Below are 19,765 nucleotides of genomic sequence, written 5' to 3' on the forward strand. Positions count from 1 at the left end.
TTGGTGATGTTTTTGGGTGCTGTGTTGATGTGTCGGTGAATGGGGAGAGGTTTGGTGATGGGTTTGGATGCTGGGTTGATGTTTCAATGAATGGGGAGAGGTTTGGTGATGTGCTTGGGTGCTGGGTTGATGTTTTGGTGAATGAGGAGAGGTTGGTGATGGGTCTGAATGCTCGGTGATGTGTCACGGTGAATGGGGAGATGTTTGGTGATGTTTTTGGGTGCTGGGTTGATGTGTCGGTGAATGGGGAGAGGTTTGGTGATGTGTTTGGGTGCTGTGTTGATGTGTCAGTGAATGGGGAAGGTTTGGTGATGGGTTTGGATGCTGGGTTGATGTTTCAATGAATGGGGAGAGGTTTGGTGATGTGTTTGGGTACTGGGTTGATGTTTTGGTGAACGGGGAGAAGGCTAGTGATGTGTTTGGGTGCTGGGTTGATGTTTCGGTCAATGGAGAGATTTGGTGATGGATTTGGGTGCTGGGTTGATATTTCGGTGAATGAGGAGAGATTTAGTGATGTCTTTGGGTGTTGGGTGATGTGTCAGGTTGAATGGGGAGAGGTTTGGTGATATGTTTGGGTGCTGGGTTGATGTTTCGGTGAATGGGGAAAGATTTGGTGATGGGTTTGGGTGTTGGGTGATGTGTCGGTGAATGGGGAGAGGTTTGGTGATGTGTTTGGGTGCTGCGTTGGTGTTTTGGTGAATAGGGAGAGGTTTAGTGATGTTTTTGGGTGCTGTGTTGATGTGTCGGTGAATGGGGAGAGGTTTGGTGATGGGTTTGGGTGTTGCGTGATGTATCGGTGAATGGGGAGATGTTTGGTGATGTTTTAGGGTGCTGTGTTGATGTGTCGGTGAATGGGGAGAGGTTTGGTGATGGGTTTGGATGCTGGGTTGATGTTTCAATGAATGGGGAGAGGTTTGGTGATGTGTTTGGGTGCTGCGTTGGTGTTTTGGTGAATGGGGAGAGGTTTGGTGATGGATTTGGGTGCTGGGTGATGTGTCAGGGTGAATGGGGAGAGGTTTGGTGATGTGTTTGGGTGCTGGGTTGGTGTTTCAGTGAATGGGGAAAGGTTTGGTGATGTTTTTGGGTGTTGGGTTGGTGTTTCAGTGAATGGGGAGAGGTTTGGTAATGTGTTTGGGTGCTGGGTTGGTGTTTCAGTGAATGGAGAGAGGTTTGGTGATGTGTTTGGGTGCTGGATAATGTGTCAGGGTGAATGGGGAGAGGTTTGGTGATGTTTTTGAGTGCTGGGTTGGTGTTTGGGTGAATGGAGAGAGGTTTGGTGATCTGTTTGGGTGCCGGGTTGATGCAAGTTGATGAATGTTGTATTGATCACTCAGTATAGTTGCTTCCTCTGGTTTGATTGACCAGAGCATCAGTTCCAGACTAGTGTTTTTTCAGTCAGACTCAGTCTAATTGAACTTGCTTGATATGAAGGTACTGATCACTCTCCAACCCTCTGACACGACAAGACATGTTGGAACTTTCTGTGTGACTGGGTCTGAAATTGATGTAATTCAATGATTGGTTGGTGCTGCTACTGTAACTTTTTACTGTCCCTCTGTGTGGTGATATATGCAGCAGGATGTAAACTCATCTCTACATTGTTAGCCTGTGTTACAGATAATGTCTTTCTTTCAGAATGGCACCTGTGTGGTTCTGGACTGCGTTCCTCACTGGGATTTTCATCCCTTGGACTGGCAGAGTTCATTCAGGTAAGATGCAGAAATTTCCAACATGTTTTGTCATGTCAGAGGGTTGGAGAGTGATCAGTACCTTCATATGAAGCAAGTTCAATTAGACTGAGTCTGACTGAAAAAACACTAGTCTGGAACTGATGCCCTGGTCAATCAAACCAGAGAAAACAACTATATTGAGTGATCAATACAACATTCATCAACTTGCATCAATGTTTGGTTCAACTTGGGATACTTTACAAAGTTCTGATCACCATATTATAAATTGGATACAGAGGCAATGGCAGAGGCCAAAATATTTCACAAGGATGATCGCAGACTGAAGATATACTTACCAGGAAAAGATGAGCAAGCTGGGACACTTTTCTATAGAAAAGAGAAGACTGAGGTGTGACCTAATAGAAGTCTTTAAAATTATGATGGAGTTTAATAAGCTAAAAGTGGAGAAGAAACTTCCACTTGTCAGGGGGACAAAGTTTGTATAAATATTACATGGTCATCAATAAAAGCTATGAAATTTAGGAGAGATGTCTTTATCCAGTGAGTGCTAATAATGTGGAAGTTGCTGTCATAAGGAGCAGTTCATAAATTCATTAGATATAAGAGCAGAATTAGGCCATTTGGCCCATTGAGTCCGCTCCGCCATTCGATCATGGCTGATATGCTCCTCATCCCCATTTTCCTGCCTTCTTCCCATAACCCTTCAACCCATTACCAATTAAAATCTGTCTAATTCCTCCTAAAATTTACTCACTGTCCCAGCATCCACCACACTTTGGGGTAGCGAATTCCACAGATTCACAACCCTTTGGGAGAAGTAGTTTCTAATCTACTCTGTTTTAAATTTGCTGCCCCTTATCCTAAGACTATGACCTCTTGTCCTAGAATGCCCCAAAAGAGGAAGCATCCACTCTACTTTATCCATACCTTTTATCATCTTGTATACCTCAATTTGATCTCCTCTCATTCTTCTAAATTCCAGAGAGTATAGGCCTAAACTTTGTCTCTTCATACGACAAACCCCTCATCTCTGGAATCAATCTAGTGAACCTCAATCAATCTAGTGACGTTGAGATGAATAGCATTTAGATATTTAAGGGGAACAAGACAAGGACATGAGAGAGAAAAAAGAATTAGGTTATGCTGATAGAGTTAACTGGAGCGAGTTGGGGGAAGAACATTTGGAGCATTGATAGGGTTAACCCGAGAGAGTTGAGGGAAGAACATTTGGCACATAATTGCTGTGGAGACCAGCTACCAATAAAAGAAAAGAAATGAACCAAATAAACCACTCAAATTACTTTTTAAAAAATTCTTTTGGATACCATCTTGCTTTGTTAATAAATTAAGCTCAGTGTAAGCTCGAGTAAACAGCATTGCCTCTTCCAATTAGGCAGCCTTCCAGATTCAACATTCAGCATAACAATTTCAAAGCCGAATCACTTCTCCTATTTTTTTCGACAGTTACAGTTGGTAATAATTCTGCTTTTTTCATGTGCACCTCCTCTACACACATCTTTTTCCTTGTACCATCACCATTTGATTTTGTCTTGCACCATCATCCTTTTGTCATTTCATCTTTTCTGCCTTATCATAGACCTTCCATTTCCTCCTTTCCTCCCCATTCCCCTTTCCCTGCCCCGTCTTCATTTAAAGCCTGTTACATTTCTAATGAAAGGTCGTCTACATAAAACCATTGCTCTGTTTCTCTTTCCACAGATGCTGCATTGCCTGCTGAGTATTTCCAGGATTTGTATGCAAACGGTGCAGCCTCTCTGCTCCCCATCTAGTTATTGTGAAGGACATAAGGAGAATCATTCATCATTGTGGTTTCCTTTGTTTGCAATTAAACAGAGTCGCAACAACAGCGATCATAGAATCCTACAGTGCAAAAGGAGGCGATCTGGCCCATCAAGCCTACACCGACAACAATCCCATAACCCCACGAATTTACCCCACTAATTCACCTGACACTAATGAGCAATTTAGTATGGCCAATCAACCTAACCCACACACCTTTGGAGTGTGGGAGGAAACTGGAGCACCCGGAGGAAACCCATGCAGACATGGGGAGAATATGCAGATTCCACACAGGCAGTGACCCAAGCCAGGAATTGAACCCGGATCCCTGTGCTGTGAGGCAGCAGTGCTAACCACTGTGCCACCATGCCAGCTCACTCATGACCTCTGTTCCAAAAATAGTTTCATTTCTGTCCTCAGCTCCAGGAATAATCATACTCCCGGTCTCTGCTCTGCACACAGCATCTTTCCCAGTGTTTGCTCCAGGAATGTTTTTACTCCTGGGGTGACTTGCCACTCCCAGTTGTCAGATAACATGAAAATAAATCCTGCTTCAGCCTCGAAGTTATATCCTTCTCCATCCTATTGCAGCTCTAACCTCACCAAACCACCGTGGTTTCCCCCAGGGTTCCATTTCCTATTCATCTGCTATTGGAGTTTTTCGATAATTGTGTTTCTCAATTGACTGTGTGGCTGTGTGTACAGATTCAGAGGAAGCCCTGGGCAGTCGATTTGTATACAGCTCGGTAGAAACAGCTATCAAAATGGTGGACACAGCATATAAAAAGACCAGAAATGGGTGAGTAATTACTTCAGTAACACTGGTGTCAGACCCAGTTGCACTAAGCAAACTAATTTTAATATTTAAATACATTAGTTAAATTCAATGGTGTTGCTCATGGATGAAGAGGAGGCTTAGAATTGAGGGTTCAAAACTTTCTGGTATATTTCTCTTTACATAAAAACATAAGAACTAGGAGAAAGAGTGGGCCCTCTGGCCCCTTGAACCAGTTCTGCCATTCAATAAGATCATGGCTGATCTTTTTGTGGACTCAGCTCCATTTACCCTCCCGCTCACCATAACTCTTAATTCCTTTACTGTTCAAAAATCTATTTATCTTTGCCTTAATACCATTCAAAGAGATAGCCTCAACTGCTTCACTGGGCAGGGAATTCCACAGATTCACAACCCTTTGGATGAAGAAGTTCCTCCTCAACTCAGTCCTAAATCTGCTCCCCCTTACCTTGAGGCTGTGCCCCCTAGTTCTAGTTTCACCACCCAGTGGAAACAACCTCCCTGCTTCTATCTTATCTATTCCCTTCATAATTTTATATGTTTCTACAAGATCTCCTCTCATTCTTCTGAATTCCAATGAGTATAGCTCCAAGTCTACCCAGTTTCTCCTCATAAGGTGCTTTAAGGTGTTTTATGGGGTGTGCTGCTTTGAAGGTATACTGCCTTTAGCTGTGTTGCTATGTTTTGAGACCTATTCCACTGTTTGATATTGGTAGGAGTTTTCAGTCTGACCTCGTTATCCATGGCAGCAATCAACGGAGCTTGAATTTGGTAGGGAGCTGGAGACTGGGAAGGAATGCGGAGATGTTTTGGCTGGATTGCAATACGTGGGGATTTAGGAAGAACTGGGCAGCTTATAATTGGTCTTCTGGCCAAGTGTCAGGGTGCATTTAGGAATCATAGTTTAAGGCCTGGACCATTCTTGAAGTCGGAGATGGATCTCCCAATAATGTAGCAATCCTTCAATGCTGTAATGAATTATTGAGCCTGACATTTGGAATCCATGATTACCTGGTTCATAGGAATGAGTCAAACTATCTGCTATGTAATCTAATGTCAGTGATCTGTTATCTTATTTGGTTTCTGATATTTGTTCTGTCATGTTATCTGTTAATTTCTATCTGTTACGTAATATGTCATCTGCAATTTATGATCTGTTATCTACTGGCACCTGTATCTTTATCTGCTATCTATTGTGTTACCTGACATCGGTTATCTACTGATTGGCCTGATGTGCTTTTTGTTCTCTGTAATTTGATGAATGATGTATTATTAATTATCACTTTCCGTGATTTGATATCTGTTGTTTTCCATTATCGGGAACATTACGTTGCTTGATTTCTGTGATGCTATTTGTAAACTATTTTTCTTCCTGTTCTGTGAACTGATGTCTTTTAGATGTTGCATTTGTGCTGTTATGTGCTGAGGGGACGTACTCAACAGGACACCCAGGGATTGGTGTTGGGAATTTTTTTTTTAGTCAATTTATATTATTTGCACTCCAAAAAAAGCCATTGCAAATTGGTCAAATGTGCAAGTGGTACTAAACTAGAACAGAACAAAACTGGAGAAGGCAGCACAGAAATTACAGAATGAGTTGAACAAAACATGCAAATAGACAGAAAAATGGCAGATTAAATTTATCACAGATATATTGAAATGGAAGTTTTACCACACAACTAACAATTTGACTAAGTTTGAAGTTAAAGTTGAAAAACACTTTGGAGTCTTAGCAGAATAGAAGTCAGCCAATGCAGCGGGACAATCAACAAAGCCAATGGAATGTGAAACTATACAGTTAAAATAGAACGCAAGTCAAAGTCATGATCTGGTTAGCTTTGCTAACTGTGGGTATTGTGTCCACTGCTGGTCACTGAGACACAGGGGAGATATCCAACAATGCTGGGGGAGGAGCCCACGGGATACATCCTCAGTGTTAGGATCCTGTGAGGAATAACTGAAGATATTTGGATTCTCCAATCTTGAAATGAGGCATCTGAGGCATGATCTTATAGAGATGCCTTAAATTATTAGCAGGAAAGTTATATCTAGAATCTTACATGAAATTAACTTGTGAGAGTAGGTCAGTGGTATACAGATTTAAATTCTTAAGAAATAAATTTAGGACTGATATTCCTCTGCCAAAAACAAATCAACCCACACAGTGCATTGGGCAGGAAGGTAGTGATCAAAGCCCTGTGATCACTTGATAACCAAATGGATATTGCAAAGCAAAGGGGGAGCTTTTAAGTCATTCTGCATGGATGAGCCAAGGTGGGCCAAAGGACCTTCCTCCTTGATAATTACTGTATCTTGTAAGCTGTTATTAAAGACTGGTGAATTGTATCAAACACCATGTCCCTTCCACTTCCTGCAATGGACAAGGTACAGAATGTACCCAACCATCCCATTCTTGCAAAACTCAAAATGCAATGTTCAACATTAGATGTGGTGGAAGAACATTTGCTAATTAATCCTCAGTGTGTGAACGATTATGCTGACAACCAATTTAAGATTATTAGTCAGGCTTGCAGTGTGGTGTGTTTGCATGTACTGGAAGCTACATACATCAAAACACAGGGCCCTGTTCTTTGCAGGCAGAAAGTACATGTACACATATTTGTGCCTGTTTTAGCGAAACAAAATAAGGGATAGCATTCGTTGGTTCATTCCTCAGGGCAATATCTTGACCAGAGTCAAGTTGCCTGGTTTAAATTTCAAGCAATTCTTGGCAGTTAACAGTCAGTCACCATCAACTGGTGCATTTTCCATGGCAATGCCTCAAACAATCAGAGGCTGCTTGTCAAACAATCAGCTCTCTCTTCTCATTACAGTATATATTTGCAGATGTCCCTTGCATTGTATTCTTGTGAATGTCCTGATGAGTGCAAGATGAAAAGCTTTGACAAAAATGCCCTTTTTTCATAAATACTTCAGGGTCTGTTGTTATCTGTTAACTTATATTTGTTGTGGCATCTTTATTTCATTCTTTATATCTGTATGGAGCACCTTGGAATATTAGTCTTTATTTAAAAAGCTGTGGTTATCTGTTGTATGATGTTTTATTATCTGCTATCTGTTGTTTTGTCTGTGAACTGTTTTTTGACATTGAAATTTGTTGCCCTCTTTATTGCAGTCACAAACTGAAGCTCTCTAAAAGGTCCTTTACCTCAGCTGACCTCCTAGCCTACTTCAAGCAGCCCATGGCAGAGACCAGAACTGCGGTGAGATCAGCAGAGTACTTGGAAACTGCACTGACACTCATCCAACGCAATGTCAGTAAAACCCACAGATGTTTATTCAATTCAACAGGTCAGTTTGATAAGCGATTTGGCAGCAGAGCATAATTTTGCAGATAATTCCTCACACTGTGATATTCTGATCTCACAGGGTAATGGATTAAGAGGGGCTGCCATTGTTGCCCTCATCAGCTGGCTGCTGGATATAAGATGGTACTGCCACCTGCACTGGCAGATCTTCCCTGCCCAGAGATAGTCTGTTCCTCACTTTTTTTGGAGGGGAATTTCCTTCACTGAAAACACACAGGCTCAAAGCTTCCATTCAGGATCATGAACCCCGGTTTCCGAGCATGAACAGACAAAAAATATCCACTTGCCTTCCTCCGATTTTTCTGGGCATTCTTCTGAGGGAGATCCTTCCAACCTCACTCAGTGCAGGAAACCCCAGAGACAACATAGGGCACCCCCTTTTTACATCAGTGGCTGCCCATATTCAGCTAAGTAAAGAGTTTAAATATCCCAAAGCTTCTTTGAAAAGCTACAGAGAGAAGATAAGTAGGTAAGGGGGTAAGGTGGGGAAGGGAAGGTGGATATGGGGCTAGGGTGGGTTGGATAAGGGGATATAGGGTGAGTAAGGTAAGTGAGTAGGATGGGTAAGTGAATAGGATGGGCAAAGGGGCAGGGTGGCAGCTGGGTAGGGTGGTAAGGTTGGGTCAGAAAGATGGCAGGGAGTCAGGGAGGGAATGGGTCAGGAGAAAATTGGATGCTTGGGGCAAGTCAGGTCGGGATGGTGAGGTTGGGGAAGGGGAGGTGATGTTTCGGGGGTGCAATTCAATTGAACAGTTACCTGGGAGTTAGACTGGGATTTTTCTGCCTAATGTTTCCTGGGTAATTATTTGATAAGTAAGATGGAACTACCCGCAGTCACCAACTTTAACTCAGCACTGGAAACTTTTTTGGAGGATCCTGGGCAGCAGTGGAATTTCCCATTAGACCAGTGGTTCCCAAAGGGTGCGGCGAGAGAGGATAGCAAGTGTGGCGGGAAGATTCAAGGACAATCAAAGAAACATTTAAACATGGATAGATATTTTTCCAAAGTGACAGCAAGAGCATCAAGTGATGCTGAGGACGATGTCCCATGATCATGTTATAAAGTAGTTGTGTTTTATGTTATGAATCAAGCACTGCTAGGAGTTGTTTTTTTAAAAATGTATTTCTTATCAACAAAAAATTCGGTGTGGCGTGAGCAAATTTTTATTCCGAAAGTGCGGCCCAGTGAAAAAAGTTTGGGAACCACTGCATTAGACGTTCAAACTTCCCAGACAATTCCCACAGAATCATTGTGTTGGGATTCCAAAGCATCCCATTCCACACTTTGGTGGGTTTGTCCGGTCTCCGATAATCTAGAAACCGAAGGATCGAAATATTATTTCCGAACATAGACAAGCCAAACCCAATCCCAGCGCAACTGAAATGTTCTCAACAGGGCGGCACTGCTGCCTCACAGCACCAGGGACCTGGGTTCAATTCCAGCCTCAGGTCACTGTCCGTGTGGAGTTTGCACATTCTTCCCATGTCTGTGTGGGTTTCCTCCGGGTGTTCCGGTTTCCTCCCACAGTCCAAAGATGTGCGGGTTAGTTGGATTGGCCATGCTAAATTGCCCCTTAGTGTCAGGGGATTAGCAGGGTAAAGGTGTGGGGTTACAGGAATAAGGCCTGGGTGAGATTGTGATCGGTGCAGACTCGATGGGCTGAATGGCCTACTTCTGTAGCGATTCTATGATTCTAGGAGCAATATATTCAATGATGGGAGCATGAATCATAATAGACTGTTGTTAGCTGCTGAGTTTACCAACTTGCATCAATTAAACAATATACAACATGTACAGTAATCAACATGGGGTGGAACAGTCACATTCAATTTGGAGGTTGATTTACGACAGGAACCTTGGTGGGAATCTCCAGAGATTGCAATTTTCTCATGACCATGTGTATCTTGCAGATCTATTAACAGAGGGTGACCTTCTCACTATATGGCAGATCTCAGGTTGCTCAGCCACATCCCTGCCCAGTGAATATGTGAGGACAACTGTTGGTCAAACCGATACAGGACCATCACCTCTGATTGCAACAACAGGTACAATCTGATTAAACTGACAAGTTGAAATCCGATTCAATTTCCCGAAACACGGGCTTGAGTTAATTCATCAAACATCAAAACTATGATGAAATGTGGTTTGATTCAAAGCAAAAACTTTACCATCAGGATTGTTTTCGAAACAAAAATTTGGAATTTCAAGAGTTGAGTGGGAAAGTACAGCATGTGATATGGAACTGAACTATACTCATCGTACACTACTGACCAGGTACGAGGCCACAACCTACCAGATAGTTCATCAGACATCAATGTCAAAGAGATGGTTGATGCGCGATATAACTCACGAGGCTAGAGGTACTCGGGGAAATAAAGGCTTTTATTGACTACAACAATAGAGCTACCATATATAATACACAATCCCAGACTAACGGGTCCCAGACAGAGCAGTGACCTTTATACCTCTCCCAGGAGGCGGAGCCCGACTGGGATGTACCATAAGAACTATATTACAGGTAGAACAGCCCAACCCTAACCCCAACAGTAACATGTAGAACAGCCCAACCCTAACCCCAACAGTAACATATATACAGACTCATAGTACTGGCCAGACCCTGGCTCAGCACTACCTGGTGGGAACCAACAATGGTTCACCACATTCACCCCTCCTTTGAAAACAAAGGCCGGCGGGGTACAAAAACACAGAACAATTGTTCATCAGTCTATAAGTTCAGACGGTCTGGGGGACCGCAGCGTCGTTGTGACCTCCTCAACACCGGCGATGACACCGGTGTAGGCACTCGCGGTGGCGTTCTCCCCAAGGCAGTGTCCAACGGCTCCTCCAATGTCTCACGGGCCGGTAGACCCCGAGGTGGTCACAATCCGCTGAACTCGGGCACGCCTTGAAGTGGCGACCATCTCCTGGACTCAGGCAAGCTGTACACGGGAGTAAAAGGGTTAAGTGATGGTCCCGATGCTGCCCGCGCCATGTCAGGAGGGGAAACAATAGTTGGGGGGTCTCTAACAGGAGGTATGGGAGCGACAGGGGTTTCCAAGCCCCCTGCTGGCGCCAGGTCTCGAATCGAGACCGTGTCCTCTCGCCCGTCAGGGTATGCCACATAGGCATACTGAGGGTTGGCGTGGAGGAGATGGACCTGTTCAACCAAAGTGTCGGACTTGCGGGTCCTAACATGTCGCTGCAGGAGGACAGGTCCTGAGTACGTCAACCAAGACGGTAATGAGGTCCCAGAGGAAGACTTCCGAGGGAATGAAAACAGTCTCTCATGGGGAGTAGCGTTGGTTGCCGTACACAGGAGTGAGCGTATGGAATGGAGCGCATCAGGGAGCACCTCTTGCCAACGGGAGACTGGAAGGCCTTTAGACTTCAACGCCAGTAAGACAGCCTTCCAGACTGTAGCATTCTCACGTTCAACCTGTCCGTTACCCCTAGGGTTGTAGCTCATGGTTCTACTAGAGGCAATCCCGTATGAGAGCAGGTATTGCCTCAAGTCATTGCTCATGAACGACGAGCCCCTATCGCTGTGGATGTAACAGGGGTAACCGAACAGGGTGAAAAGATCACGAAATGCCTTGATAACCGTGGCAGCGGTCATATCAGAACAGGGAATGACAAAAGGGAATCGTGAGTACTCATCAACCACATTGAGGAAGTACACGTTCCGATCTGTCGAGGGAAGGGGGCCCTTAAAATCCACACTCAGTCTTTCGAAGGGACGAGTGGCCTTAACGAGTTGTGCCCTGTCAGGTCGGTAAAAGTGCGGTTTGCATTCCGCGCATACCCGGCAGCTTCTGGTTATGGACCTGACATCCTCCACCGAGTAGGGTAGATTCCGGGCTTTTATGAAGTGGTAGAGCCGAGTGACCCCCGGATGGCAGAGGTCATTGTGGAGAGCCTGCAATCGATTCTCCTGCATACTAGCGCATGTCCCACGCGACAGGGCATCCGAGGGCTCGTTGAGTTTCCCTGGACGATACATGATGTCGTAATTATAGGTGGAGAGTTCGATTCTCCACCTCAAGATCTTATCGTTCTTGATCTTGCCCCGTAACGTGTTATTGAACATGAACGCCACGGACCGCTGGTCCGTGAGCAGGGTGAACCGTTTTCCCGCCAAGTAATGGCGCCAATGCCGGACGGCCTCCACAATGGCCTGGGACTCCTTTTCCACCGCCGAATGTCGAAATTCGGGGCCTTGGAGGGTGCGAGAGAAAAAGACGACGGGCCTGCCCGCCTGGTTAAATGTGGCAGCCAGGGCGAAATCAGATGCATCGCTCTCCACCTGGAAGGGGATGGACTCATCGATAGCGTGCATCGTGGCTTTCGCGATGTCGGCTTTTAGTTTTTCAAAGGCCAAACGAGCCTCTGGTGCTAGGGGAAAAGAGGTAGACTTGATGAGTGGACGGGCTTTGTCCGCGTAATTGGGAACCCACTGTGCGTAGTAAGAGAAGAAGCCTAAGCATCTTCTCAGTGCTTTTACGCTAGTGGACAGGGGAAGTTCGAGGAGGGGACGCATACGGTCTGGATCAGGGCCAATGACCCCGTTTTCCACCACGTATCCGAGGATAGCTAGGCGGCGCGAGCGAAATACACACTTCTCCCTGTTGTAGGTCAGATTCAGGCGAGATGCAGTGCGTAGGAATCTAAGAAGGTTGGTATCGTGATCCTGCTGGTCATGGCTGCAGATGGTGACCTTATCCAGGTACGGGAAGGTAGCCCGCAGTCCGTTATGGTCCACCATTCGGTCCATAGCACGCTGGAAGACCGAGACCCCATTCGTGACACCAAAAGGAACCCTTAGAAAATGGTACAAGCGACCATCCGCCTCAAAAGCCGTGTATTGTCGGTCCTCTGGGAGAATGGGGAGCTGGTGGTAAGCAGACTTTAGGTCGATGGTGGAGAACACCCGGTACTGCGCAATCTGGTTGACCATGTCAGATATGCGCGGGAGGGGATACGCATCCAGCTGCGTGTATCTGTTAATGGTCTGACTATAGTCTATGACCATCCGGGCTTTGTTCCCACTCTTGACCACCACGACCTGCGCTCTCCAAGGACTAGCGCTAGGTTGTATGATCCCTTCCTTGAGGAGCCGCTGAACCTCAGATCGAATGAAAATCCGATCTTCAGCGCTGTAACACCTGCTCTTAGTTGCAATGGGCTTGCAGCCTGGCACGAGATTCTGGAATAAAGAGGGTGTGGTAATCTTAAGCGTCGAGAGGCTACAGGTGGAGCGCGTTGGGCAATTTAGAGGCTGCGAGTCTCCCACTGAAAGCGGAAGGAGTGGCCCACCGTACTGTAGGGTTACATTCTTCAAGTGGACCATGAAATTTAGTCCTAGGAGTATTGGCGCACAAAGGTGCGGTAACACCAGGAGCTTGAAGCTCTCATAAACCATGCCCTGCACCGTCAGATTTACCACGCAACTCCCTAGCACGGTGACAGACCGGGACCTTGACGCCATCAAAATTGTCTGCTTGACAGGCTGAATTTGGAGGCCACACCGCTTCACGGCGTCTGGGTGAATGAAGCTCTCCGTGCTCCCGCTGTCAAACAGACAATAAATCGTGCGTTTGTTTACCTGTATGTCCATCATGGACTTGTCGAGTCTGTGAGGCTTTGCCTGGTCCAGGATGATCGACGCCACCGTTGGTTCGTGGGTGCCACTGCAGGTGGCTGAGATGGATGATGACGACCCCTGCTGGTCATTCGCGGTCAGTGCCGACCAAAATGGCTGCCCCCATAGGTCGCACGTGGGCGATGGCGCCAAAACCAGTGGCCCCTGGTGGTCGCGCGTCTCTTGCGACTCCGTCGTCTGGAATGGCGACGTCCTGGCCTCGCACGTGGAAGAAGCCCTTGACGATGCCGACGACGAGGAAACCGGCTCCGGGGAGTCACCGCCGCACTGCTGTTCCTGGATGGAAGTTTGGATCGGCATACCTTCGAATAATGCCCCTTCTTGCCGCAGGCGGAGCACAACACCGCTTTAGCTGGATATTGCTGCCGAGGGTGCTTCACTCCCCCACAGAAGTAACACCGCGGGCCGCCTGGAGCTGCTGCCGTCGTCAGGCCCGAGGGTGGGAACGCAATCACGCAGTTTTTCGGTCCCGCTGGATGAAGTGGGGTCTGTGACTGCCCCTGCCACGCTGTCTCCACGTGGTCGTCGGGGTACATCGCCAGACTTTTGGAGGCCGTTTCTAGCGCATCAGCTAGCTCTATAGACTTAGTGAGATCGAGATTACCTTGCTCCAACAGCCGAAGGCGGATGTAAGACGGGCCGATTCCCGCCACAAATGCATCTCGAGCGAAGTTGTTCATGTTCTGGTCTGCCAACACTGCTTTGCAGTTACAGCCCCTGGCTAACTGTAGGAGCTCGCACGCGTACTGTTCCGTCGTTTCGCCGGGCTGCCGCCGTCGAGTGGCTAAGAGATATCGAGCATGCATCTCGTTCGGCGGTTTAATGTAGCGCTTCTTAAGAAGCTCGAGGGCCCCTTTGTAGTCGGTGGCCCCACGGATCGCTAAATATACAGCGTCGCTTACCCTCGCGTGGAGGACCCGGAGTCTGTCGGCGTCGGTGGTGACCGCTGCGGAGGCTTCGAGGTAATCCTGAAAACATTTCAACCAGTGGTCGAAGGTGTTCGAGGCGCCCGCCGCACGTGGGTCCAGCGTAAGCCGTTCGGGTTTAAGCATTTGCTCCATGTTCTCTGTGTCGTTTTTTTTTTCAACGAAGAGAGTTCAATTGTAGTCACTAAAATTGATGCGCGATATAACTCACGAGGCTAGAGGTACTCGGGGAAATAAAGGCTTTTATTGACTACAACAATAGAGCTACCATATATAATACACAATCCCAGACTAACGGGTCCCAGACAGAGCAGTGACCTTTATACCTCTCCCAGGAGGCGGAGCCCGACTGGGATGTACCATAAGAACTATATTACAGGTAGAACATCCCAACCCTAACCCCAACAGTAACATGTAGAACAGCCCAACCCTAACCCCAACAGTAACATATATACAGACTCATAGTACTGGCCAGACCCTGGCTCAGCACTACCTGGTGGGAACCAACAATGGTTCACCACAATGGTAATCACCGATGTGGGAATAGGGTTGAAAGCAAATAAAGACTACTTAATCGAACTTAAAGCTGTAGGGATTCTGTATAAACCCTTTGAATGGGTAAGAAATTAGCTGGAGTAGAATGCAGTGAGTGCTTATTGAAGTATGTATGTCATTTTGAGTTGTTTGAGGGTTTGCTGATGGGAGGAGTATTGTTTCTAATTCACAGTGAACTTTGATTCAGACTAATGTCATTTGGAATCTGAATCAAAGTTTAATGTGAATCTGAAACAACAATTCTCCCTCGAACAGCTCAGAATGACATAAATCCTTTCTCTGTGTGTCCTACTCCAAATAATTCCTTATTCAGAATCTTTAGAGCTTTAAGTTTAATGAAGTAACCTTTATTTGTTTTTGACCCTTTTATCCTGATTACCATCTCAATTATATCGAAGCTTGACTTCAATATGTGTCTCAGTGCCTGGATCCATTTGCAGATGATACCAGACTTTGGAATCACAGGAATGCATTTTAGAAATTACCGAATGAAGTAGTCAAATACATCAGTGGGCAGAACAATAGCAGATAAAATCTGATGCGAATAAATGTGAATTATTGAACATAGAATGAAATGTACTCCATGAATAGTGTTGGAATAGTCCAAGGTGAAACCAGAAAGGAAATCTTGAACCTGGATGTTTAACATGTCCACTCAAGGCAGAGCAACAATCAACAAGGTTAGTAGAATATCAGAGTCCCTCCAGTGCAGAAGGAGACCATTTGGCCCCTCAATCTGCACTAACTCGCCAACAGAGAATCTTATCCAAGCCCTATCCCCGTAACCCCATTATCCTGCTAATCCCCTTAACCTACACATCTTTGGACGCTAAGGGTCATGGCCAATCAATCTAACCTGCACTTCTTTGGACTGTGAGAGAAAACCAGAGCACCTGGAGGAAACCCACACAGATACAGGGAGAACGTGCAAACTCCACACAGTCGCCCAAGGATGGTATCAAACTTGGGTCCCTGGTGCTGTGAGGCAGCAGTGCCAACCACTGAGCCACCTTTTAACCAAATAGTCAAATAGCAGAGTACCAGTCAAAGAAATCCTGCTCAAGCTGTGCAGTGCCACTCCTGGAGGACTACAGCCAGTTCTGATTACCGAGGGACAGTGGAGATTTTAAGTACTGGGGGCAGTGCAGAAAAGAGATTTATGCTTTGTGCCAGAGGACTGATTTATAATAAAGGATTGGGGAGACCTGAGCTGTTTGGCTTTTGAAGGAGGCATTGAGAAGTGACCTTATAAAATCAAACAAGATGATCAAGGCAATGCAAAAGTATCTTCCAAATAATTATAGGATAATAAAACTTGAAATTAAATTGTGAGAGTCGGGCAAGGAGACACTGATTCAAGTCAGTCAAGAGTAAATTTAGTACTGTCATCAAAGAATTCTTCTTTATACTTAGAGACGTAAACTTTCAGCAAGAGTAGTGGAGGTGAAAAACTTGGCAACCTTTTAGACTCAGGAGGAGGTTTTAGACAGGCTTCCTCTACTTAAAGTTGATAAGTCACCAGAGCAGTTGCATTCAATGATACAAAAGGGAATAAGTGTGGAAATTACAGAGACACTGTCATTATTTTCCATTCCTCCTTAGATACAGAGGCAGTGCCAGAGGACGGGAGGATTGCAAATATTACACCTTGTTCATAAAGATGGTGTAGGCTAGGCCCAGCGATTATAAGCCAGTCACGTTAACCTCAGTGATGGGGAAGCTGTTAGAAATGATAATTCGGGACAAAGTTAACAGTCACTTGGGCAAATGTGGGTTAATTAAGAAAATCTAGCATGGACATGTCAAGGGAAAATAATCTTTAACTAATTTGCTTCAGTTTTTTGATTAGGTAACAGAGAGAGCATGAGTGTAATGTGATTAATGTTGTCTATATCAATTTCCAAAAGGTTTTTGATGCTCAACAGATTTGTGGGCGAAGTTAGAGATCATGGAATAAATGGAAAAGTAGCAAAGTGGATATGAGATTGGCTGAATGACAGGAAACAAAGAGTAATGTTGAACCTTTGGACTGGAGGAAGAGCATTTAAAGGGTCATTGGATAAACATATGGATGATATTGGAATAGTGTAGGTTAGAGGGGCTTTAGATTGGTTTCACAGGTTGGCGCAACATCGAGGGCCGAAGGGCCTGTACTGCGCTGTAATGTTCTATGTTCAATGTTTATAGTGGGGTTCTCCAGAGGCCAGTGTTAGGCCCTGCTCTTCTTGGCATATATTAATGTCTAGACTTTGGACACAATTGCAATATTTGTAGATAGCACAAAATTCAGAAGCATGGTGAACCATAAATGGATAGTGTAGAATTTCTGAAGGACATAGCTTGGTAGAATGTGTGGGTAAATTCCAGATTAAATTTAAGGCAAGTGTGAAATGATTCATTTTGGTAGGAAGAACATGAAGAGACAATATAAAATAAAAGATACAAAACTAAAGAGGGTGCAGGATCAGACCTAGGGATTTCTGTGTATATATTATTGAAGATTGCAGAGTGAGTTGATTTGATTTGATTTATTATTGTCACATGCATTGGTATACAGTGAAAAGTATTGTTTCTTGCGCACAGACAAAACATACTATTCATAGAGAAGGAAAGGACAGAGTGCAGAATATAGTGTTAGTGTCATAGCTAGGGTGTAGAGAAAAGTCAACTTATTATGAGATAGGTCCATTCAACAGTCTAATGGCAGCAGGAAAGAAACTGCTCTTGTGTCAGCTGGTACGTGTCCTCAGACTTCTGTATCATTTTCCCGACGGAAGATGGTGGAAGAGAGTATGTCCAGGGTCTGCAGGGTCCTTGATTATGCTGGCTGCTTTTCAGAGGCAGCGGGAAGTGTAGGCAGAGTCAATGGATGGGAGATTGGTTTGCGTGATGGATGCAAGTTGAGAGCACGATTAATAATGCATATGGCATCCGAAGCTTTATCAATATGGACATAAAATACAAAAGCAAATAAGTAATGATCAACCTGTATGAAAGACTGGTCTGGTCTCAATTGGATTATTCTGGGCACTACAGTATAGGAAGGATGTGAAGGCAGAAAAGATTCCCAAGAACGGTCCAGGATTGAGGAACTTCAGCACAGACTGTAGAAGCTGGGGTTGTTCTTCTTGGATTAGGGAAGGTTGAAATGGGATTTGATAGAGGTGTTCAAAATCAGGATGCATCTGGATGGAGTAGACAGGGAGAAATTTTTCCTGCTGATGGAAGGATGGTGAACGAGAGGGCACAGACAAGGTGAATGACAAAAGAAGCAATGGTGACATGAGGAAAAACTCGTTTAGGTGGCACCCACCCTTAAAATATTTGAAAAAACCTGCCTGCTGTGTTAAAAAAAATCAGTGCTTGCTGTCTCACTCCGTCCGTTGACATAAGTGGGAGCTTTGTCTTATACAGGTCGTGGGGTCAGGAGAGATTAGAAAGGTATTCCTGCACAATGGGTTGGAGTTATTAAGGAGTGGAAGACCACATCTGTGCAGGTTAAACAGAGAGCTGGGCTGGAAGGGGAGCCCTGTCAGGTTCTCGAATCAATGGAGATTAGAAGGGAAACCCTGTCAGATCCTGTAGTAAGTCGAGGGTTCAAAGGCAGTCCCGTGTTGGTCTTTGGGTCAGTACAAAGGGCAGTCCCATGTTGGTCTTTGGGTCAGTACAAAGGGCAGTCCTGTGTTGGTCTTTGGGTCAGTACAAAGGGCAGTCCCATGTTGGTCTTTGGGTCAGTACAAAGGGCAGTCCCGTGTTGGTCTTTGGGTCAGTACAAAGGGCAGTCCCGTGTTGGTGTTTGGGTCAGTACAAAGGGCAGTCCCGTGTTGGTCTTTGGGTCAGTACAAAGGGCAGTCCCGTGTCGGTGTTTGGGTCAGTACAAAGGGCAGTCCCGTGTTGGTCTTTGGGTCAGTACAAAGGGCAGTCCCGTATTGGTCTTTGGGTCAGTACAAAGGGCAGTCCCGTGTTGGTCTTTGGGTCAGTACAAAGGGCAGTCCCGTGTTGGTCTTTGGGTCAGTACAAAGGGCAGTCCTGTGTTGGTCTTTGGGTCAGTACAAAGGGCAGTCCCGTGTTGGTCTTTGGGTCAGTACAAAGGGCAGTCCCGTGTTGGTCTTTGGGTCAGTACAAAGGGCAGTCCCGTGTTGGTCTTTGGGTCAGTACAAAGGGCAGTCCCGTGTTGGTCTTTGGGTCAGTAAGAGTTGAAATAAACTGACCTGTTTTTTTGTTTATTTCCAGGAAGAATCCTCATCTGGGAGCAGCTAATCATGCATTTGCCCGCTGGCTCCCAGCTGAGTATGAGGATGGATATTCACTTCCAAAGGGATGGACCAGGAGCCGATTATATTCAGGGTTTCCTTTGCCACTAGTAAGTTCAATACTCTCTAAGGCAAAGGATTAGCTCAATGTACTTGTCCCTTAAAAGGAAAAAAACCTTCCCATTTCCAAGTGACCTCCTATCAGTGAGCCCTGGTGTCAGAGACACCAATTATAACATGAAATAGAAGCAGAAAATTAAACTAAACAATTGGTGAAAGCAAAAGTTCCTATAGAACCTTACTTTCCAGGCTGCAGATCATCCACCGAATCATCCTCCTGCAGTGAACACCAGACTTGGGAAGCTGTTAGAATGGGAACTATAGGGCTGATTTTTCCATGACTTTGTCCATCACCTGGAAATGGATGCTTACTTAAAGAAATCTATCCAGAAAGCAACACCTATCAGCACCAAGAATCAAGTGGATGGCTGAAGACTGAGTGCTTGAAAAAGTTGTTCGTCTAGTGGTTCCACATTTACTGTTTGCCCAGATCAATCACTTGAAATAATCTTTTTCCTACCTATACCACCTTCAGGATTCAATTCAAAATCTCGACACTCTCATCTTCCAAAGCTACAGAGTATTCTCCCTCTCTTCAGGTACCATACCCTAAGAGGGCATTGGCCACCATGGACTTTTATGTCTTGGTCTATGTTCATGGTTGCCAGTGGTTCACCATTGTCTTTTCTGTGTTC

At 45.3% G+C, this 19,765-nt stretch overlaps 1 protein-coding gene across 1 annotated transcript in view; it reads left to right on the top strand.

Moving 5' to 3' along the window:
• Window positions 1-1,646: 1,646 nt before the first annotated feature.
• Window positions 1,647-19,765, top strand: part of LOC144501882 (eosinophil peroxidase-like) — a 48,277-nt gene continuing 30,158 nt past the window's right edge. Inside the window, 6 exon segments of the mRNA XM_078225922.1 lie at window positions 1,647-1,709; window positions 4,197-4,290; window positions 7,424-7,599; window positions 9,528-9,598; window positions 9,601-9,662; window positions 18,991-19,120. Coding sequence (XP_078082048.1) covers window positions 4,256-4,290; window positions 7,424-7,599; window positions 9,528-9,598; window positions 9,601-9,662; window positions 18,991-19,120 — 474 coding nt within the window. The 5' untranslated portion in view covers window positions 1,647-1,709; window positions 4,197-4,255.

This window comes from Mustelus asterias, chromosome 12 (assembly GCF_964213995.1).
Source record: "Mustelus asterias chromosome 12, sMusAst1.hap1.1, whole genome shotgun sequence".
Lineage (NCBI taxonomy): Eukaryota > Metazoa > Chordata > Chondrichthyes > Carcharhiniformes > Triakidae > Mustelus > Mustelus asterias.